This window comes from Ovis canadensis, chromosome 22 (assembly GCF_042477335.2).
Source record: "Ovis canadensis isolate MfBH-ARS-UI-01 breed Bighorn chromosome 22, ARS-UI_OviCan_v2, whole genome shotgun sequence".
NCBI lineage: Eukaryota > Metazoa > Chordata > Mammalia > Artiodactyla > Bovidae > Ovis > Ovis canadensis.
The window spans coordinates 59,776,900-59,800,339 of record NC_091266.1 but is presented as its reverse complement, the minus strand read 5'-3'; the positions used below and the strand labels follow the sequence as shown (position 1 = coordinate 59,800,339).

The 23,440-nt window shown below is 51.5% G+C and overlaps 1 protein-coding gene across 14 annotated transcripts in view; it reads left to right on the top strand.

Moving 5' to 3' along the window:
- CTBP2 (C-terminal binding protein 2) overlaps positions 1-23,440 on the top strand; it is a 167,807-nt gene that overhangs the window by 104,479 nt on the left and 39,888 nt on the right. For 9 of the 14 annotated variants that reach the window (XM_069566820.1, XM_069566819.1, XM_069566822.1 and 6 more), the window contains one exon: positions 15,426-15,585. The exons of the other annotated variants lie outside the window; for them this stretch is intronic. In XM_069566820.1, the coding sequence (XP_069422921.1) occupies positions 15,528-15,585 (58 nt within the window). In that variant the 5' untranslated portion in view covers positions 15,426-15,527. The remainder of the gene's footprint in view (positions 1-15,425; positions 15,586-23,440) is intronic. 14 annotated transcript variants of the gene reach the window in all.

The following is a 23,440-nucleotide window of genomic DNA, read 5'->3' as shown; positions in this document are numbered from 1 at the left end:
CAACTTTGCACTTGGGTCTAGGTGTGATCACAGCTCATCAAGCCCTGGGGGCCCAGGATGACCGGGAGGCAGGGCCTGACCTGTGGGACTCAGACAAGCCCTTCCCTGTAGTGGGGTTGGGAGGGATCAAGCTGGGGTCCCAGGCCCGTGGAAGTTTCTGAAACTGACACCCCTTCTGCAGAACAGCCCACCACCATCTGACCAGAGGCCAGATCTGTTCTGGAAGCTGGAAGGTGATGCTGCTGTTTCGGCCTTCACACGATAGCTTGGAGACCAGCAGATCCTGAGAAGAGGGTGTTTCGAGGTGGTGTGGGGCCCCGGGTTGTGACTTATCTGGGGGGATTTAGGCTTCCTCTGGGCTCACTCTCCTGGAAGTGCCTGGGATCGGGGTTGTGCCTCTGCCCTGTGACAGCTGGGGTGCTGGGGACTTGCCCAAAGCCTCCCCCAGGGCCCGTGTGGTGACCGAAGTGGGCGACAGGGTGGGGGACAGGGTGGGGCGTGCCGTGTGCCGCCAGACACCATCGCTGTTGAATTCAGGGCCGCAGAATGTATTTTCAGGCTATCTGTGTGCTGGAGTTAACCCTCTGCAAGCGCTTGGAGCCGAGCCTGCAGCACATTAAATCCTCCCTGAGTGGTCGCTGTGGTTAAACTAACAGCTGTGGATGCAAACTGTACTGTGGGAGGCCTCCCTATCGCACGGTCCCACTCCCCCGAGGAGCCCTTCTGGGGGCTGGGTCCCTTCTGTCTGGACTTGGTCTAATGTGTTCACAGACCAGTTTTTCTCTTTTGCTGATCTTGCTCTTGGCTTCCTTCTATGGCTGCTCCCTCCCTCAGGGTCTGGGAGCTAGCTCTCCCACAGCAGGGAGTCATGTTAGATAGACTGGGGCAGTGGCTAACTGAAGCTGGGGTGACCGGGGAGTTACAGGGGGTGAACACAAATATGAGCTGGGGGTTCAGTCTCTCTCTGAGGGCCAGAGAATGTTCTAGAAATGCCATGGTTCCAAGAAATCACCAAGGACCACGTGAGCATATGTGGACGACTGTGTGTTACTCTCCATACACCCCTTTTTTGCCCCTCAGATTCCAGGCAGGCTTGCTGGTATCTTAAGCTCCCCTCTGCCCTTTCTCATGCGGGAATCTCTGAAACGCTCTGCTGATTGACTTTCATGTCACCTGCCTCCTTTTTGCTCTCCGCTTAAATAGCAGTTGCAGTTCAAGGACTTCTTCTAAGAATAAGAAAGCACAAGGGCCTGTTTATCCAGTGCATTCCCATGCAGAGGGGTGGCCTCCAAGGCTGAATTCTTAATGTGGGGCCCCGTCCTGGGGAGATCTTTTTAATGTCCCAGATTTATGGGTGTGTGTGCGTCAGAGTGGAGACCCCAGGGCGCCCGAGTTAACTCTGTGCACACTGAGCGCAGCCCTGGAATTTATGGGCGCATCTGGGTGAAAACACCGCAAGCCACCCCATTCTCCAGGCCTGTGGGCATCGCTGGTGTGCACAGAATGGAGCTCACCTAGGGTTTACATAGCCGGATATATCACAGACACCCCTCATGTCAGTGTGGGCAGCCGGGGATTTACAGCAGCCAGCCGGCCTCTTGTTAGCATTCTCTGTCCTGTAGGTAATAGAAACTTGGCGCCGTTGCGGTACAGATGTATTACCTCTTTTGTCTTTCTGTTAAACGACCGTACTGGTGAGTTTGACAGACGTGGTTCAGTCGTTCAGTCGTGTCCAACTCTTTGCGACCCCATGGACTGCAGCACGCCAGGCCTCCCTGTCCATCACCAACTCCCGGCGCTTGCTCAAACTCCTGTCCGTCGAGTCAGTGACGCCACCCAACCAGAGAGTGTTGTAGTAGTTGTCTGTGGCTCTGTGACAGACTGCCCCAAAACTTACTGACTTGGCATCTTCTCAGGTCAGGAATCCCAACGCAGCTCAGCTGGGTGCCCTGACCTCAGTCTCTCATGATAATTGCCAGCAGCATGTCCACCTGATTGCCACCTCATCTGAAGGCTCGACTTGGGGAGGCCTTTTGGGTGCTTGTTAGTGGGTTTTGGTTCCTCATTGGCCACCTTGGGTCTTTGGGCAGCTCCGTAAAGCAGCTCACAACTTGGCAGCCGGATTCCCAGGAGGGAGAGAAAGACCCTGGGGCTGGTGGGGAGGGAGAGAGAAGATGCCCAAGATGGCAGGGTCTCAACAGTGCATCCCACCCACCTGCCCGGTTGCTGTGATCAAGTCTGTTCTTTAGCAGCAGAGATTAGACAGGAGGTGGGGTCACTGGGGGCTGTGTGTGTTTGTTGTTCTGGTCTCCATAGCAAAGACGGAGTCTGTCCTGAGCAGAGAAGAGGGAAGGTCATCAGCCTCTTAAGAAGGGTCTGAAAATCCTCCACGGCCCCCTGACAGCTCATGCCCCTTCCTCACTGTTCCCTGGGCACCTCTGTGCCAGCAGCAGGGAGCTGTGCAGAGCGGCCATATCCCTGGGGTTCTGGGTCCAGGCAGCCCTGCAGGAGCGGGGTCAATCGCGCCGGCCTGTCCCCGCCGCCTTCTTGGGGGTCCTGGGCAGCGGCTCGTCCTGTGCGGGCTCTTCGGCTCATTGTGTTGCTGGGCATGAAGGGCGGCCCCCACCAGCCCTGCCAATTGTGTGCTGGTGTGTGTGTGTGTTCACAGAGTCAGGGATGACTTCCGTTCAGTTGCCCAGGAAGTTTGGAAGCGTGGAGATGTACAAGCTGCCCTCGTGGCATGTTAACGGAGGCAATTTGAGCCTCAGTGTTCACCCTGAGCCCGAGATCCCTGGCTCCAAAGCAGAAACGACGTCTCATCACTGTGTACAGAATGCAGATCCCTCACGGAACCTGGCCCCAGACTGTTACCACCCAGACCCTGGTGTTCAAGGCACAGCCCAGTCATCTGCTTGCTAGCACCTCAAGGGGCCATGCAGACCCTGGACAGATTCCTGCCGTCTTGGAAATAAGGTCTGCCTGTGCCTGACCGAGAAGGGACGGGGCGGTGGTGTGGGACACCCTCCCCCCGCCCCTGGCACCCAGGTGGGCACATCTACCTGTAGCTAATGCAGAGGACGCAGAGCCAGGGTGTTCAGAAGAGACTGGATTTGGATGGCAGAATGCAGTTGAAAGCAAAGTAAGGTTGGCACCATTTGTCTGTCTCCCTTGGAAACACCGGTGTGTCTTCCAGGAGGCTGGTCTCAAGGGCTGTGGGAGTTTGTGCTGGGCCCACAGCCCCTCGGTCCCACAGCCAGACCCCGCTGCCCGGCAGAACAGCCCCTGGGGCACAGCCACAGGCATGTCAATATCGGTTGTACGTTCAAACTCTTGGCTGAACGTGGTTCACCGTAGCACTCTGCAGTAAGGCCAGGACCTGTAGAGGCCGCCTTGTCACTACAGCTGCGCTTCCCACCGAGTTGGTCCTGTGCTTCCTCAGCATCATTGATGCAAGGTCCCAGAGAGGTTTCAGGGGGCACTCACCCCAGTATCATCCCAAGGCGTGGTTTGCTAGGGCTACTGTGACAAAGCACTACCGCCGGGCCACTTAAGCAGCAGAAACATATCGTCACACTGTTCTGGAGGCAGAGACCTGAGAGCAAGGTGTCAGGCTTGGCTGCTTCTGAGGACTGTGGTGTTGTTGATCGGTCACTAAATTGTGTCCGACTCTTTGTGACCCCATCGACTGCAGCACACCAGGCTCCTGTGTCCTTCACCATCTCTCTGAGCTTGCTCAAGCTCGTGTCCATTGAGCTGGTGATACCACCCAACCATCTCATCCTCTGTTGTCCCCTTCTCCTCCTGCCTTCAATCTTTCCCAGCATCAGGGTCTTTTCCAGTCGAGTCAGCTCTTCACATCAGGTGGCCGAAGTATTGGAGCCTCAGTTTCAGCTTCAGCCCTTGGCAGTGAATATTCAGAGTACCCCGTGTGGGCTGGGAAGGAGGCTCTGTTGCAGGTTTCTTTTCTTGGTTTGTAAAAGGCCGTCCTCCTCCTGTGCCTCTTGTGGTCCTCTGTCCGTATCTCTGTGTCTGAATTTCCCCTTTTAGAAGGATCCCCGTTCACCTTCAGTTGTTGCTGTTGAGTTACTAAGTCACGTCTGACTCTTGGTGACCCCCTGGACTGCAGCGCGCCAGGTTTCCCTGTCCTTCCCCATCTCCCGAAGTTTGCTCAGACTCTTGTCCATTGAGTCGGTGTTGCTGTCCCTCACCTTGGATTAGGTGATGCCATCCTCTGATTAGGGCCTTAGTTTAACTTGATTAGCTCTATAAAGACTATCACCAAGTAAAAAGCCACTGAGGTATTGAAGCTTAGGGCTTCAACATAAATGGTGATAAGTGCATAATTCAGTCCACGACAGGGTGGTGTGGCTGTGGGCAGTTAGTAGAAACTGTGTTAAGCCTTTGGGGGTCCATATACTCAGCCCACAGCTGAGCAGTCTGGGCTTATCAGGCAGGAGGCCCAGTGCTGCCAGGAGGGGTTACTCAGGAGCCTGCCTTCCCCCAGAAGATCATCTTCTCATCCCCATGGGTTGTCTGGTCCGGGGACATGAACATGGCATGTCCAGCCCCTTGGAGACTCCTTCCCCTGTCCTTGGGGTGGTGGGGACCCCAACGTGTAGAGTATCCACGTACATTAGCCCAGCAGACTTTTAAATGGCCATCACCTTGTCAAGACTTCTTTGGTAGGATTTGATGTGAAATGAGGATCCTTGGGTGTTAAGCACACTGTCAGCCATAATTGTATAAACAGGCGCCTCTTCTCACACACGCCCATCCTTCCCCACCAGCCCCGTGTTCACCCTGTCTGCGAAGAACCGAACTGATGATGATAAGGATTCACACCTAGAAAATTCTTGGGGAGGGTGGAGCCTTGTGGCCACCTCCTCTCCCCAGTCCCAGCAACTGCTCAACACCAGGTGACACTTTGGCCAGAGCCCAGAAGATGTGGAGCTTCACACCGTGCAGAAATGGAATCGTTCACCCTCACAGCCGTGGAAGCCAGCCAGGAGTCCGGAGCGGGGGAGAAAAATTCAAGAAGACTGGTTAAGAATACCCTGAAATGAACAGCAAAACAAAAGCAGCCAGTTAGCGACTCCCTTCTTTTTTCTTAATTTGATCGACAAATATGGATTCATGTGACACACGAGTGTCACTCGCTTCCCCCCACCCCCAACCTCTCACTGCCTCTCCCCACTCTCGTCATGGACACAAACAAAGCTGGTCTACCCCCCAACCCTTCCCACCCCCGGGGGCCGTTACACTCCCCGTCCTCCACCTTAAAACCGCATGAAGCAAAATGAATAGCCCCAAGCTGTTCTATTTCATGTTGTTAAATAGTTACAGAGAAGATGAAGATTTTCCTTTCCGTGACTCAGGTTGAAAAGATAAGGTCTGGGAAGAACCTCTTTTCTAACAAAAAGACTCTCTGGGATTCATCGTGTCTGATTCCCTGCTAACATTTCTAGAAAACGCTTGGTTCAGAACAGAGTGTCGCGCAGGCTTCCCTGCACCTCCCCAGCTGTAGCTCGCTGCCTTTCCTTGTAGAGCAACATGACGATGGGGTTTGGCTATTTGTAAAGATCCAGACGCGGAGTATCTGTCATGATACAGAGTTCTTACTCTGATCACAAGGCCTGAGTTGGCCTTCCTGCGTGTCTGCCTTTGTGCAAGCAGCGCATCTTTTGCAATAAAGGATGGGCCGGCCCCAGGCCCGTGGAGCACTCCTGCCCTGGCTGTACCCTTGAGTGATGACCTGGGACGGGGTGAGCTGAGCTGCGTGGGAGTCAGGCCTGGGTCCCCAGAAGCGCTCCTCCCCACCTGCGCGCCTCAGTCTGGGCCATGGGTGTGTGGAGTAGGGCTGTTCAAAAGCCTTGCTTGGCTTTGGTTCTTGACTGGTGACCCTGTGATCCATTGGCACCGAACTTGGCAAGGTGGGTCCCTACTCCTTCACTTGGAGAGAGCTCTGCTGTTTGTTTTTGAGATAATCTTTCCAGACACTTGGTTTTTGAACATGGACAAAGAACGCCAGCCAGCCATCCTTCACATGGATGATAACCTCATCTCTACTGGACCGGCTTGAAGCCCGCCCACTCCTGTTAGCCTGACCTGGGCCTCACCTGCTGGCCTCTCTCAGCCTCACCTCTGCCATGAGGTAGCCCACGTGCCTCACTTTTGTCCACCCTGAAATGGGCTGTACAGAGTACTCTGCTTCATGAGGTCAGAGCAAATCCCACTTAATGTGGTTTTGGAACAAGCTATGGACTGGGTTGTGGTGTCAGAGGCAGGGCGAGAAGAAGGGCAGAGATGCTCATGCAGGGGGCTTCCTGGAGCAGACAGAATCCCCCCCAGGATCTGTGTGCGTGTAGTCCTTCCAAAGGTATCACTTGCCAAGTCAGGCCAAGATTAAGCCGTGTTGTCCAGTGGCATCTGTTGCTATGGCAACATTGGCTTTGAAGCGGTGGTGAGAAAGGATGCTGGTCCTACAGAGGTGTGGGGAGTGGGTGGGGTGTGTGTCCCCCTGCTTCAGCACTCATGGACGACCCCAGCCCCTCCTTTGCTTCTCCAGCAGGAACCATTTGGGTGCCCTGCAGCCACAGAGAAGGGAGCTGATTCACTGCATCAGTGTGTCAGCTTTTTCAGAATGTGGCGATCAGCCTGGCAGGTAGAAGCCAGCATCCATAAAGGTTGCCGCCTTCGGGGTGGATTCAGGGGCCCAGAGCGAAGGCCTCCACCTCCCAGCTGGTGCCTCTAGCCAAAGTGAGTTCCTGAATAAGGTTGGAAAAATCCCCCCTTTTCCACCTCCTTTCCAAATTACTGTTTACTAAAAAAGTCACATGGCCTGAAGTCATCCCTGTTTCACAACAAAGGGATCTGGGGGTTGAGGACAGTGGAGCAGCCTCCAGCTAAGCGGTGTGCAGGGTGCCCCAGGAGCTGTGGTTTGTAATGGAAACCCCACTGCCCTTTGCCCAGGCCCACCTCAATCTCCTCTGCTTGTAAATTGTGTCTCTGATTTGTCTTCATCTTCCACCGCGTGGCTCCTTCCTCATTGACGTATCGATGTCTTTACACGAGAAGCACAGATAGAGTGGAAAGTCATGCTTCGGGGTGGTCCATGGCCTTCCTTGGATCAAGACCCCCAAGCCCAGGGCCTTGAGCCCCCCCCCCCCACCGCCCCCCCTCCCCCGCAACTCTGTGACCCACCTCTCCAGCTCCCGCAGCTCTAAAAGGGAAACCTTGGCTACCCGCCCAGGAGAGAGCGAGCTGGGGCCGAGGGGATTGATCTTTGTGCCCTGTTCCTGTCCCCTGGCTGGCCATGTCTCCTAAAGGCTAAACACCTGTTGCTCTAAGGGAGGTTGGAGGTCTCTTCTGTCCCTTCTGCATCCTGAGATTGAGGGGACATGCAGCCCATCATCCTGAAGCCATCTCAGACCTTCCCTTTTGGAGGTATCTGGTCTCACTTCTCCAGATTCTCGCAGAGTCCAAGTTAGGATTGAAAGGAGCCAAGATGAGTCCCAGGAAAGCAGCTCCGGCCTCTGCTGCCTTGGAAAGGCCCTGCAGGGTGTGCAGTGCCCTCTGCTGGCCGATGGGCCCCACTGCTGGGCACCTGGCCTCCTCTGGGTGGGTCTGCTCAAGGACTGACCAGAACAGAAGGTCGGACCTCCTGGTGTTCCATCGGCTTTGAGACCGCAGACCTCCTCCCCGTGTACGTTGTTTCCAGACTCCATAGTGTCACGAGCACGTGGGCTGGGGCCTCACAAGGGCAGCAAAGCAGTTGTGTCCCTGATGGAAGCTGGATGCAGTGAAGCCAGTCTAGGTTCTAGGGCCTCCCAGTGGCAAAAAGTCAAGAAGCAGATGTCTGCAAAATCTTCCATCAAGCTTTTTAAGCATTTAAGATCTCATTGTTGCTATTTGATAACCAACAAATTGCTGTAAATCCAAGTGCAACTCGAGTATGTTAAAACCAAATACTCGAGTTGCCTTTCAAAGGCTAAATCTTATTTACTCCCCACCTGACACCCCAGCTCCCTTCCACAGTCTGTCTTTAAAGTCTAGCGCGAGTTTGTCATATGACCTCCCATTAGCTGTCTCCAGGTGGCTTCTGTTCCGGTGGCCCCCCGGGTCCAAGCCCCAGTGGACGTCAGTTATCCATCGTTTTACTCCACACTGGACCACAGCAAGTGCACATGGGCGCCCAGTCCTTTCATAGCCTACAGGCATCACCTTCAGGCGATCTTCAGGGCACAGAGGAGCCACCCCAAAAGCCGCACCATGGCCAAGGCTCCAGTGCAGGCATTTCGTGTGACCTTTCCAAACTTTCCGACGTTGCGGCTTCTTCCTCTGTTCACTTTTAGTCGCTCAGATATAAACTTGTTTCAGTAATTTCTTGCATATGATATGTGAAAAAGGATCAGTCCTCCAGTCAGGATGGGGCTTCCTCTGTCCACAGAGAAATTGTGGGTGCTCATCCCTTCACCCTGCTCAACCAGACTCTTCAGCGACCAATCAGAATTGCCAAAGGAGGAAGGGGTCAGAAAGTTGGGACGGGAATATTCCCTTGCGGTCTCAACACAATGGAAATAAAAGGTGTCATTTGACACTTCCTAATCTGGGTGAAAGTTTGCTTATTTGCCTTTACCCTTCTAGTTTCATTTTGTTTTTTAAAGAATTTTCTAGTATTAGAATGAATAATATTTATTTTGAGCATATTTGTCCATTCAGGTGCTTTAAAAATGTGTGAAAATTCTTAACACAGAAGTCTTGTTTTCTTCACCAACACTTAATTTTCATCGTGACACAAATACAACAACCAATTAGGAAAATCATGAATTGTTTTTGCTCCAGTCCTCTGTTCTTGATGAAAGCTTTTTAGCAAGTGAAAATATTTAGAATTCTTGAGTTTTATGTTGAACGCCAGGAGATAATCTTTTCTAAATCTAAACCAGGCAAAAGGATGCGCTCAGAAGTTATTTGGTGGCCAAGGAGGTCGTCTCGGCGGAAGCGTGGTTTTCACGTTGGCAGCCTCAAACCTCACAGGACGCACTGGCATTCCACCTGCTGAAAGAGCCACTTTCTGTGTTTCTCTGCTGTCACACGCTTGACAGAGATCATAGACTTTGTTTTTCTCCTTCAAAGCCCCAGAAAATGGTTTGGTGGAGTTTAGATGGGGGTTGGGGGGGATCATAAACCCACAGTTCCTTAACCTCACATCCAAATTGTAAAAAGCTCTGAAAATTTAAATTCTTTGTAACCCATGACTTAAATTCTTTGTAACTCATTCAGTGGCAGATTTTGACCTGGCCTGAATTGTTGAGGGGATATCCTTGTATATTAATCCAGTTGGGTAAGCGTGTTCCTGTGTCCTAGCGTAGAAATGTTACTGCCTGTTTTGGGGGTCCATGATAACACGGCGGAAGCACCAGATTGCCCATTTAAAATCCCATCTGAATTCTGAAACCTGCCTGGCCTCTGGTGTTGGAGAGGGTGGTGGCCCTGTGCTCACAGCTCTGGAGTCATCTGCACTTCTCTCTGGGACACTGGTGTTGCGTCAGCCCCAGCGGCTCAAGGGTGGGGACCGTGGATCAGATGGAGGGCATGTGACCAGGGTGTGACCTTGTCACCCTGGGGTTGGGCTGCCCTGCATTCCCTTGGGAAATATAAACCACCTTGGGCTTCCCTGGTGGCTCAGACCTTAAAGCAACCATCTGCAATGAGGGACACCCAGGTTCAATCCCTGGGTAGGGAAGATCCCCCGGAGAAGAGCATGGCAACCCACTCCAGCACTCTTGCCTGGAGAATCCCTTGGACAGAGGAGCCTGGAGGGTAGCCATAGTCCAAGGAGTTGCAGAGAGTCAGACACGAATGAGCGGCTGACACTAACTTGCGCAGTGTGGGAGACTCCAAGAACCAGATGAGGCCTCAGTGTGTATTGAAGGGTCTTGCTTGGTTACCCCTGGGGGGTGGGGGGGGATGGAGAGTCGGTGTCCCTGCGTGCCGTTCAGTGCATACGTTCCCCTCTTTCCTCAAAACCCAAATATGCCCCAAAGCTACTGAGTAATAATCAGGGAGCAGTAGTAGTTTCTGGATGTGGATAAGATTAACTTCAGTAAACTCATTTCCTGCAACTGATCTTCCCCGGAAGTTTCCTTTTCTTTCTTAAAGTGCAGTGTTGTTTTTTGTTTGTTTTTTTTTTAATCATTTATTTATTAAATTTTTATTGGAGTATAGTTAATTTACAATGTTGTGTTAGTTTCAGATGCACAGCAAAGTGAATCAGTAGTTATATGTATACATATATCCACTGTTTTCTAGAGTCTTAGCCATAGATTATTTTGTTGAATAAAGTGCAGTTTTAATCATTTTTGTTATTAATTGGGGTGTTGTGTCAACCATTTGCCCAAAGGCTACGCCAGTGTTTTTCCCACTGATTCCTCACTCCTGTTAGTTCAGTTCAGTTGCTCAGTTGTGTCCGACTCTGAGAACTCACGGGCTGCAGCACGCCAGGCCTCCCTGTCCATCAACTCCCAGAGCTTGCTCAAACTCATATCCACCCAGTCGGTGATGCCATCCAGCCATCTCGTCCTCTGTTGTCCCCTTCTCCTCCTGCCTTCAATCTTTCCCGGCATCAGGGGCTTTTCCAGTGAGTCAGCTCTTGCTCCTGTAGGAAGTTTTTTTTGTTCTATCTGGATTTTAACTGGTCCTTCAGGCATCGTTGACAAAACAAAACCCACATCCACCTGTTATGAGGATTCTTGCATGCTAAGTTGCTTCAGTCGTGTCCAGCTCTTTGTGATTCTGTGGACTTTAGCCCACTAGGCTCCTCTGTCCATGGGATTCTCCGGGCAAGAATACTGGAGTGGGTTGCCGTGCCCTCCTCCAGGGAATCTTCCCAACCCAGGGATCGAACCTGAGTCTCACTCCTCCTGAATTGGCAGGCAGATTCTCTACCACTAGCACCACCTGGAAAGCCCCAAGGATTCTACCCAGCTTATCACCTGCTGTTGATGTTTGTTTGGCTTCTAACGATTCTGGAAGAGGTTTTTTCCAAGGTAACCTTGGCTTTATTTGGTACAACATGAAGAAGCAGAGGGATTTTTGGTCATTGGTGTTGCCTTTACCTGGATGGTGCTGACTTGTTGGTCATGCACAAGTTAGTGAGATGACCCTATCCTTGTCGGCCACGGTAAAGGAGACCCAAGGAGTGGTGCCATTGCTTTAGGGATCCCAGGCTCAGAAAGGCAAGAGACCTCAGGAACCAATGCTGCTGGGGCTGCAGGCATCTCTTCTGCTTGGTCTGTCTTCACTAACATAATGTTTACATAGATTTTCTTAACAGAATTGAAGGCTACCATTACGGAGAAGGCAATGTCACCCCACTCCAGTACTCTTGCCTGGAAAATCCCATGGACTGAGGAGCCTGGTAGGCTGCAGTCCATGGGGTCCCGAAGAGTCGGACACAACTGAGCAACTTCACTTTCAGTTTTCACTCTCATGCATTGGAGAAGGAAATGGCAAACCACTCCAGTGTTCTTGCCTGGAGAATCCCAGGGACGGGGGAGCCTGGTGGGCTGCTGTCTATGGGGCTGTACAGAGTCAGACATGACTGAAGCGACTTAGCAGTAGCAGCATCACCATTAACTGGTTTTAGAGGAATTTTCATTTTGAGAGACATCATTGAAGACATTGTTTATTTTCTGTAAGTTCCTTCATCTGCCTAATCTTTAAGAAGGCTTGAAACTGGAAGAAAAAACTGAGGGGGTCTTAGAAACTTATTTGAGATGTTGAGAATGCCAATTAGTGATGGCTAGGCTTGGTCATTATAGTGGTTCGGTCCTGACCAGCAGGGCTGCTTGTGGTTTAGTTAATCTGCCCAGATTTTAGTCCTGGAGGGGTGAGTGGGGAACCTTTTCTTTTCCTCAGTCTCAATTTTGCGTGTTTTGCCTTTGTAAAGTGATGCCTTCCTTTCTTTTCTCCCTTTTGTTAACTCTCAGGTTTGTCTTTGAAGCCCGCATAGACCCGGGCCTGTAGCTTCCTTCTAGTATCTCCAAGAATCTCCAGGTAGCTTTCTTTTCTTATTTAATCAATGTCTTTACCTACATTTTGGGGGGGGTGTGCACTGTGCAATTCCCTGGCCGGGGATCGAGCCTCAGCCCTCGGTGGTAACAGTACAGAGTCCTAACCCATGGATCTCCAGGGAATGCCCCCAAGTAGCTTTCTCATGCAAGCATCTTTCTAAAGTAAGTTGAATTCCCAAACCTTTCAGCGCCCGATCCTACCCCTCTTCTCAGGCTAAGAGACTTTAGGCAGATCTCTTCCCTTTGCGGGGGAAGGAGGCAGGGTTTTTTCCTGTAAGGCTTGTGAGCAGTGTGCCCCTCCTACTTGTGAAAGGACCCGAGTTTCCTCTTGCCCTTTCTTAAGTCTCACTGTGATTTATCTCCAGCCTCGGCAAGAGGCGGGTGATCCAGTGTGACGGCGGCCCACGTCCAAGTAGGCCTGTCTCTCGCAGAGGAAGTTGTGAGCTGTTCTTAGAGGCCTGCCGTTGGGCTCCAATTGTTTTCCTGTGTGTTCTCGTCTGATCCTCACAGCTTCTTTGCAACACCATCCCTGTCGTGGAAGCATGGAGCTGGCTCGTTCACAGTCATTTTGCAAGCGGGTTCTAGAACTCTCTTCCCACCCATACCACTATGGTTCGAAGGTTTATCATTTCAAAGTGGGACAATGTAATACATCCTCCTTCTGGTTTTTCTTCCCTATGTGGACCTTTATCTATTTGTAGTGAAATATTGACCAGATGGTGTCAGTTGGTGAGAGTACTAATAACCCCGGTGGCCCAGAGTTTGTGATGTATGCCTGGAGCCTAGACTGGCGTACGGTAAAGGCAGAGGTTGGCTTGCATCGCTTGGGGCCCCTGTCAAGGGAGCCCAGGACCGGTATGCATGGCGGGTTGCTGGCATTCTTGCAGGGGACATCAGCTGGGGACCACTGCCTATAGCCCAGTTCTGAGCAGGGCCTGTCCCTGTCATCAGGAAGAGGGTTGTGCTCACTAAGTCCTCGTAAATATCTCACTGCTTCGGAGGGTGAAGGTGGAAAATGTCATATTGCATACATCCTTGCTTCAGAAGAAATACTGGACGGAGGAATGTCCTGGGGGGCAGGGGTAGGGGCTACCTGAAGCAGTGGTTACTGCCATGGTGTCCAGCCTCAGCCTGGTGGCCTCACGACTGAACTCTCCATCAGTAGGGCCAGCCTGAGTCATGAGAGGTGCTAGACCTGGAGGGAACCCCATGGAAGGGCTGGTCCCCACTCCCCACCCCACCCCCGCCCCCCACCCCAAGCAAGACACAGAAGTCAGTTGCCCCTCTTTTTTTGTTTAAATAATACTAGGACGCACACATTTTGTGTAAGCTGATGCCTGATCTTTCCTTTGATTGCATAATCGAGATTCTACTTATCAATTTTTCAGGAAGCCGTCTAATTATACAAATTAAAATTCAAAGGAAAGCAAAAAGAATGATTATGCCTCACTCAGGGAATTGGAGGAGGAGGAGGAGGGTGTGAAACCCATCCTGCCTTGGATGATAATGCTGTCATTTCTCATCTCCACGGCACTTCACAAATATTAACTAATTAATTCTCCCACCCCCGGATGCTGCGGCTAACATGGGGTCTGTCTCCGGAGCCAAGAAAGGAAGGGCCATCTCTTGATCAGACCCCGGGACGCAAGCAGATGAAAGTTGCCAGCTGGCCTCTGAGGGGCGCTCTCGGGCACAAACCCTTGTCCAGAGTTCCTGCCCTCCGTCTGTCTGTCTGTCTGTCTGTCTGTCCTCAAGTTGGCCAGTAAGGAACCACCTTCCCCACTTTGCATAAAAAATGCAAAGCCCAGCAAAAGTGAAGCCACTCTTTTGACTTCATGGTATGTGGGACCTTAATTCCCTGACCAGGAATTGAACCGTTCCCCCCTGCATTGGAGGTATTGAGTATTAACCAGTGGACCACCCACCAGGGGAGTCTTGAGGATTTTAGAAATCTGTCCACTCCATCTCTGTTGACCCAGGTCTTCCCAGCAATGCCCTGGCTCACTTCAGGGCCACCTTCATCTCCTTGTTTGTCCAACAGGGTCATCCCAGGTTGGGAAAGGATTTAGTATCTCTTGGATGTTGCCTTAATTATTTATGTGATTAGAAGTTGTGCTTTTTTTTTTTTTCCCCCTTGTTCTTATTTTAAAAATCACATAATTATTGCCATAAATCTTTAGGGTGCCTTTTCAGCCTCATTGCTGAGGAATTAGCCATTAACTTCCAGGAAGTCAGCTACCTTTTCATAATCAGACCTGCATTTTCTGACCTTTGATAAAGTAACTCCTAGCATTCTGCATAATTGATGACCACCCATAAAAATTCTCATTATTAACCCTGGAGCCTCATGTTTGTCTCCTGCCCCCTCCTCATTTGTTGGATAACTGGGGGTGGGGTGTGTGTGTGGGTGTGTGGTGGGGTGTGGGTGTGTGGGTGTGTGTGTGTGTGTGTGTGTGTCTTGCAGTTGGTGGTGGTGTCAGGATAACCACAGCGGTGAATCAGAAGCTCTAGGGCTTTGGAGGTTGCAGATGATGACTTATGGCCTCAACTGGCACGTTGGCTAAGCAGGGAATGAAGGTCAGGGCCTCCCCAAACAGGCAGCCCTGACTTTTCTCCACAAACTGGGCAGTGGAGTACCTCGGGAGTGGCCCAGATACCCCAGCCCAATCGGAGACCCCTCCTCCTGTGCCTCACAGGCTTGAAACCACGGGAGTGGGACAACCACAGGCTCTGGGCCCCAGCGGTGGCCCCCTTGGGAGCCAGCAAGGCTTTGGAAGGTGGAATTGGGCAAGCCTTGGTTAGGTGGGGCATGCATTCCTGCCCCCTCCTTCGGCACTGGGGGAAGGGTTTGAAAGGTGCTGAGTTACGGCCAAAGGGCAGTTTTGGAAACCGCCTGGGGGATGGCGGTGGGAGAGCAGCCGCAGCTGGGTGCCTGCGTCCCTCCAGACGCTGGGGTGGGCTCCCAGGCAGTCCGGGCTCGTCCCTGCCTCTGTCCCGTTGCAGCTTCCAGAGGTTACAGGGCGGTGCCACTGGCTGTCGCTTGGTTTCTGGCACTGGCGGCCGAGGTATCCCGGCCCAGGCTGGTTGGTGACTGGCGTTGGCCGTCAGCAGCAAGAGCTGCAGGTGCGCTGCTGGCCGCCTTCAGGAACCGATGGCCTTTTGTCTCGTTCACCCGTTTCCCTCGGAGGCAGGAGACTGTCCCAGGGACAGGGAGCAGACCCTGTCTCCAGCCTTGGAGGAGAACAAGTCCCCCAGGGCAGGTCCCCTTGTCGCAAGTGGCAGCCAAGCCTGAGTGACCGGTTGTCCTTGCCCCCAGGGTGTCCAGAGAGTAAGGCTTCTTTTCTCCTCTTTCAGGGCGCGTAGTGGCGTAATGCCCGCAGACTCCTGCGAGGGCCCCTAAGTTCTTAGAGGACTGCTTTGCCTTTTGAATCAGAGAGGTGCAAAGTTCGATAAAGAATGGCCCTTGTGGATAAGCACAAAGTCAAGCGACAGCGATTGGACAGAATTTGCGAAGGTAAGAGCCAGCGTGGTTGGCGGTTTTTAAGCAGAGAACGTGCAGGCCGGCCCTGGGCTCCCGGGCCCGGTCTCCTCACCAGGCTGCTGTCCCGTCCCCACGCGCAGTCCCAGGCACCTGTCTGCCGTGTCTTTGGGGGTGACCTGGCCTGCCCTTCGAGTAGGCTGAAGGGGGCCGGGGTGGCGCAAGGAGGGCAGCTGCGGGGGTCTGTGGCCCCAGGATCATTTTGCATGTGAAAGATAACCTACTTTCTGAAGTTTCTGGACTTTCTCCGCTTCAAACAGAAGCAGTTGCCACTGCAAATACCTAGAGCCCAGCGTAGCCCCTCATGATACATTCATGTCCCTGGTTATCTTTGAAAACGTTCTGGAAGTTGTTCTGGTCATGAAAGGAAATTAAACAATTCAAATCTTACGGAAACAAGGGCCAGAACTCTAAAATGTGGGTTAAGGACCATCCTCTCCTCGAGGGAGTGGTGAGAAGTCTCGGGCGTAGGCCTGGGCTATGCTTGAAGTGTCCCTTGCCGGCCCGTGTCCATGCTGCTGGCTGTGTGTTTCTCTCAGGGGCCTTGGAGGGGAGCCCCTGGGCAGGGTGGGCTCATCAGCCCCCAAACATGCTAGCGCAATAGTTAGCCGGCTGACTCGGGCCCCGGGAATATGCCTCCCACAAGCTGTCCACGTGGAATCGCTTGTAGATGTGGCTCAGGCTGGTGGTGTGGAGGCCTTAAAAGTCATGTTGTGCTCTGAGACTCTGCCCCGTGATGGCTCCTACCTAAAAGAACTGAAGAGCACCCACTGTCCCCCACATCCCTGGGTATAAGGAGGTTTGGGGAATTAGGGATATTTTTAGATATAATTTTTCAAACCTACAGAAAGATGGTTCCAGTGCGATGGACATTGATAATTCCCTTCAACTATATTCACCAGTCCCTAACATTCATTATCACTTGCTTCCTTGTATGCCGAGGTACATAGATAGAGATGGGTGTGTGTGTGAGAGAGAGAGTGAATGAATGGAGGATGGATGGATGGACTTTTCCAGAACTACCTGAAAGGCAGCTGCAGATGCACCCGTTTATTCTTAAGTACCTTTGGCGGCAGGTACGATCGTCTCCTTTCCTACATAAACACTCCACCACCATCACCCCCAGGGAACTGGAGGTCACTGCACCCTTATCTGACCTAGGTGGCGTGCTCATGTCTCCCCCACGCGTCTATTCTAGCTGGCTTGTTTGCCTCTGTGCAGAAATCAATCAAGGAGCATAAGTGTGGCATTTAGTGGTCATGTCTCCTTAGTCAAAAATAATTCCCTGGCCTTTGACTTTCAGAAACATTGACATCATTGCAGAACCCAAGCCAGTAGGTCTGTACAGTGTCTCACCGTCTAGGTTCACGTGATTGTTTGGGGGATCTTAAAGTTTTACTTCGGTCCTTCATTTCTGGTACCGAGTCCCCATTCCAGAAAGCCCCGGTGGATCAGCTTTCTAAGGTTGGTTATCAGGAATGTCTGTGGGCTGATTGCACCCCTTGAGCCCCAGTGCTTAACTCGAGACACCACATTGGAGACCAGAATGGGATCGAAGTGCCAGTGGCCTTTCCTTTCTGTGCTCAGGGCAGTCAGTGGCAGCAAAAAAAACCATTAAAGTTTCTTTCAAAACCTCTTTCTCAGTCATAGTTCACCAGTCCCCAACCTTCCTTTTTTTAATAACAAATTCCAGGATCTCCTTTATTCATGACCAGTGTTCCTGAGACAGTTCATTCTTTCATTCTGACTGTTTGCGACCCCCTGGACTGCAGCACGCAAGGAGACAGTTGTAATGGTTTGTTTTTAATTTTTCACTATCCACTGTCAAGGTAGATGCTTGGCGAGAAGTTACCCAGGTGCAATTTATAATCCATGAACCCACACATTCATTTGGTGTCCCATGAAGTTTAAGAGCTGTTTAAAGATGCTTCGTTGGTGCTCCGTGCATTTATAAGCTGTTGCAGTGCCTCTAAAGGTCAGGGACTGGGGGTCCCCGTTTCCCAGGTGGTGCTGGCGAGCTACAGGGCAGTCAGTGAGCAGCTCGGGCACCCAGGCCATCTGCTGTTCTGCATGTGGCCTTGCCCTCCGATCAGCCCCGGGGATTCTGTCGTTTTTTCCTCCTGACAGCCTCACACATCTTCGTCCCTGGCTTTGGATTCTCACCAGGCTCTGTTCTAGAACCCTGAACTAACCGATCAAGAATGTTCTCCTTGGAAGTCCAGCAAGCCCAGCAAAGATTCTCTCCTTTCCACTGCCCCCACCCTAGCCCTGAGGACTTGCAGTATCTCTCATTGTTTTATGATTTAAAGTGTGAAGCTGCCCTTCTCTGCTGTGGGCTTGTAGGAACGTTGTTTTCTCACTTGGTCTCTGGGAACACACATTCCTTCCAATTCTTCCCTCCAACCTGCTGCCAACCCCAAGCCTGACAAGCCTTCAGATGGCCTCAAGGGTCCCTCCCAGCCCTCCGCTTTCCGCAGTGAACCCCTTTTCTCCAGCTGAGCCCGACTAGGGGGGAAGTCACCCCTGCGAACATACTTTTCCCACATTCTCTCTCTTCCTCCCAGAACCCAGTCCGTTTCTCCCTCAAACCTTTCACGCCGGACCTTGGGGTCTCTTCTTCCTGAGCCACAGTCCCTGTGGGATCTAAGTCTGTCCATCTTCATGCACCCAGAATCTGCACCTTTGCGCCTCAAAGGTGCAGAGTACAGCAAAGTACAGAGTACAGCTTTGCGTCTCACCACCCAAAGTCTTGGGTTCAGGTCAGTTCAGTCGCTCAGTCGTGTCTAGCTCTTTGTGACCCCACGGACTGCAGCACGCCAGACCTCCGTGTCCATCACCAATTCAGACTCATGTCCATTGAGTTGGTGATGCCATCTAACCATCTCATCCTCTGTCGTCCCCTTCTCCTCCCATCTTGGGGGCTCCATCAAAATCCATTAGAGAATAATAATAGTTTTTCAAGCTGACTTAAAAGCCAGGTTGGTTTTTTTTTCCAAAAAGCTATTCTTCTGATTCGATATTTGTCCTTTATTCTCTGCCCTTTCTTGATACCTGCTCTGTGCTGTTGCCTAACGATTGTGTGGAGCAGGGTCTGTGAACAGACTTGAGCAGACTGCAGTCCTCTCTTTCTGGTGTACAGAATAGGGCTGGATTTTCCTTTCTGTTTAGTTTGCTGGCTTAATTGACACATCGTGTTTGTGAATGGCACCATTCAGAGTGTTTTAGGACCTAATGGGATCATGGCAGAACCAGTTTGATTTGCCCCAAGTATTTGTTGGCCAGAGAAGAGAGCTTGCCATCCCTTCTTATGGCGGAAGTAACCCAGAAGAGCATTTTCTGGGGCCCTGGGTTTATAGAACTGTAATATACCTCAATGGCTTTGCTGACGACTTTTTGTTAGAACATCTTATTGTGGGTTATGGTACAATAAATCACTAAACACCATCCTTTCCTGTGGCTGTTGAAAATGTAATTTGGAGAAAAGTAGATATTTCATTTTACTTCATTTTGTTCAAATGTCTTATACATGTGGAAAAATGGTCCTGAGGATTATATCAGCTGAGCTAAGTCCCCTTCATTACATAATTCAGGAGAAGACTTCTCCTTTCCTCTACAGAAGAAAAAGAAATGTTAGAGATCTCCTATTAAATAAACAATCAAATTCAACATTCCTTACCTCTGAATTAGCTTCCCTGGTGGCTCAATTGGTAAAGAATCTCCCTGCAATGCAGGAGACCCAGGTTCAAGCCCTGGGTCGGGAAGATCCCCTGGAGAAGGGAATGGCAACCCACTCCAGTATTCTTGCCTGGAGAATTCCATCAACAGAGGAGCCTGGGGAGCTACAGTCCACAGGGTCACAAAAGTCAGACACGACTTACTAACACTTCTGTTTCACCTCTGGGATGCTCTCGTGAAAACGGAATAAAAGGCAGTGAGGAAGATGGACGGGTTGGTTGGGTGGACGTGGGGAAGGAGACAAAGGTCATCTGGTGTCTGCCGAACACATAGTTATACATCTTGGAAATCTTTATCTGGATCAGTCTTGTCTGTGAGGAGCAGAAGACAAGACAGAGAGAAAATACTACAGGGATGAAGTAGGGGCAACTCTTTCACCTGTGTCATTCTCTTCTTAATTGGATGAGCTTGCTGTTATTAAAGCACGTCTCCATGGACTGTTTCCCCAGGGATGTTCATTCATGATCCCAGGGTGTTCAAGGAGCAAAAATACTGTCTAAGAGCTTCTCGGTCTTATAGAGGTGGCAGAAGCAGTGAGGGCGTCTGGGCCAGGTGAGAGCACCCAGCAGGGAGGACTGGGAGCCTCTCGTTGCCTGGCTCATGCCCTTCGGGGCCCACAGAACAGAAGGATTGACCTGTATTTCCCCACAGGAAAAGCCTCATCTGTAGGCTCGGACCAGAGTCATTTTATCTTTCATTTGTATGCTTTTTGTTTGACCTGTCTTAAGAAAAGGCATTGTGTAATTATTGTTTTATAAAGCACTTGGAAGCACCTTATCAAGAAGCCGCGTCAAAACTGGCCGCCTGTGTTGGTCCACAATCAGTTCTAATAAATATCTTTAAATAGCCCCGAAATGTAGACCTTAAAAATGGGATTCATAATGTTGCTATACATTATAATTATATGTTTGGATCAGGCAATTATGTACATTTCCAGTAATTATGTGATTAGTGATAATTACATTAGGTATGTAAATATACAATAGTCAACCAGACATGACTTAAAACTCTAGTATAAAGGAAGAGGCTGAAGCACCATGGTACTGAGGTAAAGGATCAGAAAAGGAAGGGGGAGAATGGTCAAGTTGCAGCTTCATAGACTTAGTTTGCAAAGGATAAATGTCCATGAGATAAATGGTTCAAAGAGAAGTTTGGAGCAGTGGCCCTTCCCCGGGATGCCCGCTGTCACTTGGGGATTGGGACTGTAGAACTGCCCACACTCAGGCCCCCACTTACTGCAGAGGAAAACTGGGTTCAACATTGTAATCATTTCTCAGACAGCGCTCACCTATGAAATGCACGCTCAAGCTACTCTCTGTGTTGGTTGATTTGCTGGTGGACTCTCATCGGGCTTGGCAGACTTTTTTTTAAACTCCCCACATTTCTAAAAGCAGCGTGTTGAGGCTGCTTCCATTTGGGGTTTGGGTTGTGGTGACTTTAGTCAGTGGCCAGGTGCAGCTGTTTATCAGCGTCTGGGTATTGTCTTGTGGCCGCTGCTCTGCCTCTCGCCCCACCACGATGGGGCATGCTCCCCCCGAGGTGCCCGAGGTGGGCAGCTCCTGTCTCTGGCATTTGGGGTCACGCCTCCTAGGCATGAGCTGCTGCCTGCCTTGCCTTCCCAGCCTGCTTCGCCCTGAGTGTGTTTCATCTTAGTCAGTGGCACCTTTGAGGGAAGAGTGTCTGCTCCAGGCCCAGTGAACTCCTCGCAGGAACCACGGTTCCGACACGTTGGGCCAGGCCTCCTTGTTCAGAGCAGGCCTGAGGACAGTAGGGTCACCTGGCTTTGCAGACCTGGAGGCCTGCAGATGGGGGAGCATCGTGTCCTACACAGCTCAACCTGATCCCCAGTGTCTGGGGCGACCCTGCTACCAGCACCCCAAGATACAGGGCTTTGCTGCCTGCCTCCCACCCTCTGATTCCTTTTACAAATGACATGTGTGGGTGGAGTAAGACTTCCTCCCCAAAGACGCATGAGAGTAAGTCCCGACTGACGTACACTCATTGCATCAAACCATTACTTATTTGATGAGCGTCCTGGACGTTGGTTGACTCCCTGGCTCTAGAGTGCAAGGGGGCTCTTGGTCTCCCTAGAGGCTTTCTGAGATGCCAGTGCTCCTTCAGGTCTGGGCTGGAACCTGGCTCGGGGGTGGTGGCAGTGGGACTGTGGCACGGCCTGGAGAGCCTTCTGGACGTGGCCGTGCACCTGCTCACCACCAGCTCCATGCTGCCTGTGCTCCTTGCACGGGCATCAGAAGGGCTGGAATATCCACCAGCCTGCCTCCTGGGTTCTGGTTGGAGAGCTGTATGTGCCTGGAGAGGGCTTCCCTGGAGACTCGGTGGTAAAGAATCCGCCTGTCAAGCAGGAGAGGCAGGTTTGATCCCTGGGTCAGGAAGATCCCCTGGAGGAGGAGGTGGCAGCCCACTCGGGTATTGTTTCCTGGAGCATCCCATGGACAGAGGAGCCTGACGGGCTAGGGTCGCAAAAGAGTTGGATGTGAGTTAGCGATTAAACAACAGCGTGCCTAGAGGGTGCCGCCTTCCTGTTCGTACCCTGGAACGAGTGAAACACGAGTGTTGGCAGTCGGTCCTTTCTTGCCTGCAGAAGGTTCTTTATGGTTCTTTATGGCCCTTACCTTACAGCCAGGGCCCGTGTGAGGGCAGCCAGGACAGCTGGATCCCTGCCGGCAGGCTCTGATACTGCAAGCGGTCATCTTCCTCTGCCATCTTCACTCAATGCCCACTGTACCTGGGTCCTTGCAAGTGAGGGACTGTGCTTGCTTTAGCCTGGACCTGGGCTTGGAGAGCAAAGACTGTTGCCACAAAGTCTTTTTTTCTCGTGCAGAGTCCTGTTCTTTGGGTTCGTTTTTACGTGTGTGTCCAGCCAGCAAGCACGTGATGAAGGAGGGGCATGTCAGGAGGGAGAGGGCATCGTCACCTTGACGAGGAAACCAGGGGATGTCTCCGGGTTCCAGGGGATTGCAGACGGATGCGATCGTGGGTAAGGTGTTTTCATCTCGAGAGCTGGCAGGTTTCTTTCGACTGGGGACATGTGACAGTGGGGGATTGAGGATGCTTCTTGGAGGTGGGTTATTTGAGCTGGAGCCAGGCAGGTGGAGAGGATTTGGGGATGATCAACCAAGGTGGTGTGAACCTATTCCTGATAAAACCGATGAGGAGATGTAACATGGGAGTATGTCGGGGAGAGGGTCGCGGCGTCGAGATGCGTGGGGGATTCAGTGTCCTGAGACACTGTGATTTTGCAGGAAGAGCTGTTACTGCAGGATTTTATGGAGAGGAAGGAGGCAGAGTTCTCTGAGCACCTACTGACCTTGTGTCAGGCATGTCAGGGATCCAGCCGGTCTTTCCGAGTAGATTCTGTCCCGTGCTTTTCGCAGGCCCTGCATCCGAGGTGCGGTCCCAGCTCATACTTCCTGCTTCACCAGCACAGCCAAAACATGCCATAAAAGAGACTTTTTAATCCCACAACCTGTGGGAGTCAAGTGTAACTTTCATAACATGGCTGTCATTAAGCTGTATCATTATCTAGTCAAGAAATCATCAGGAGCCATGCCCAAGCCTCGGTTCTCATTTAAATGGCTAAATCGTAAGTTCCGGGCGACCTGGGACTGTTCAGCGGGCAGCTGATTTGGTTGCAAGGCTCCACCTCGGGTCCTGGGTTTTCTCTGGAGAGTTGTGCTGATGACTGAAAGCCTCCCACTCCAGGTTGGGGTGCAGGAGCCCAGAGCCTGCATCCAGGGACCTCTGGGGCTGCGTCCATCGTGGGATGACCGAGACGTCTGGTCTGTTCTGCTCATTTTGTCTCTGTACTTTGTCACTTTGACGAAGGCAGTCTTAAGGCCCTGCCAGACCCTGTTTGCTCTTTTTCCAGTGTACGTGGGGTTTATTTCCCCCTCTCTGATTTAGACTAGCCAAGTAGGTTGCTTTGGTAGGGGATAATATGGAGACAGTAAAAAAAAAGAAAAACTTTTTTAAAGACAGAAAGCTGTTTTTAAACATATATTCTCAAACACTTGACAGAAACAAGCAACAACCCAACACAGCCTGTACACATTTAAAAGTAGGAAGTGGGACGTCA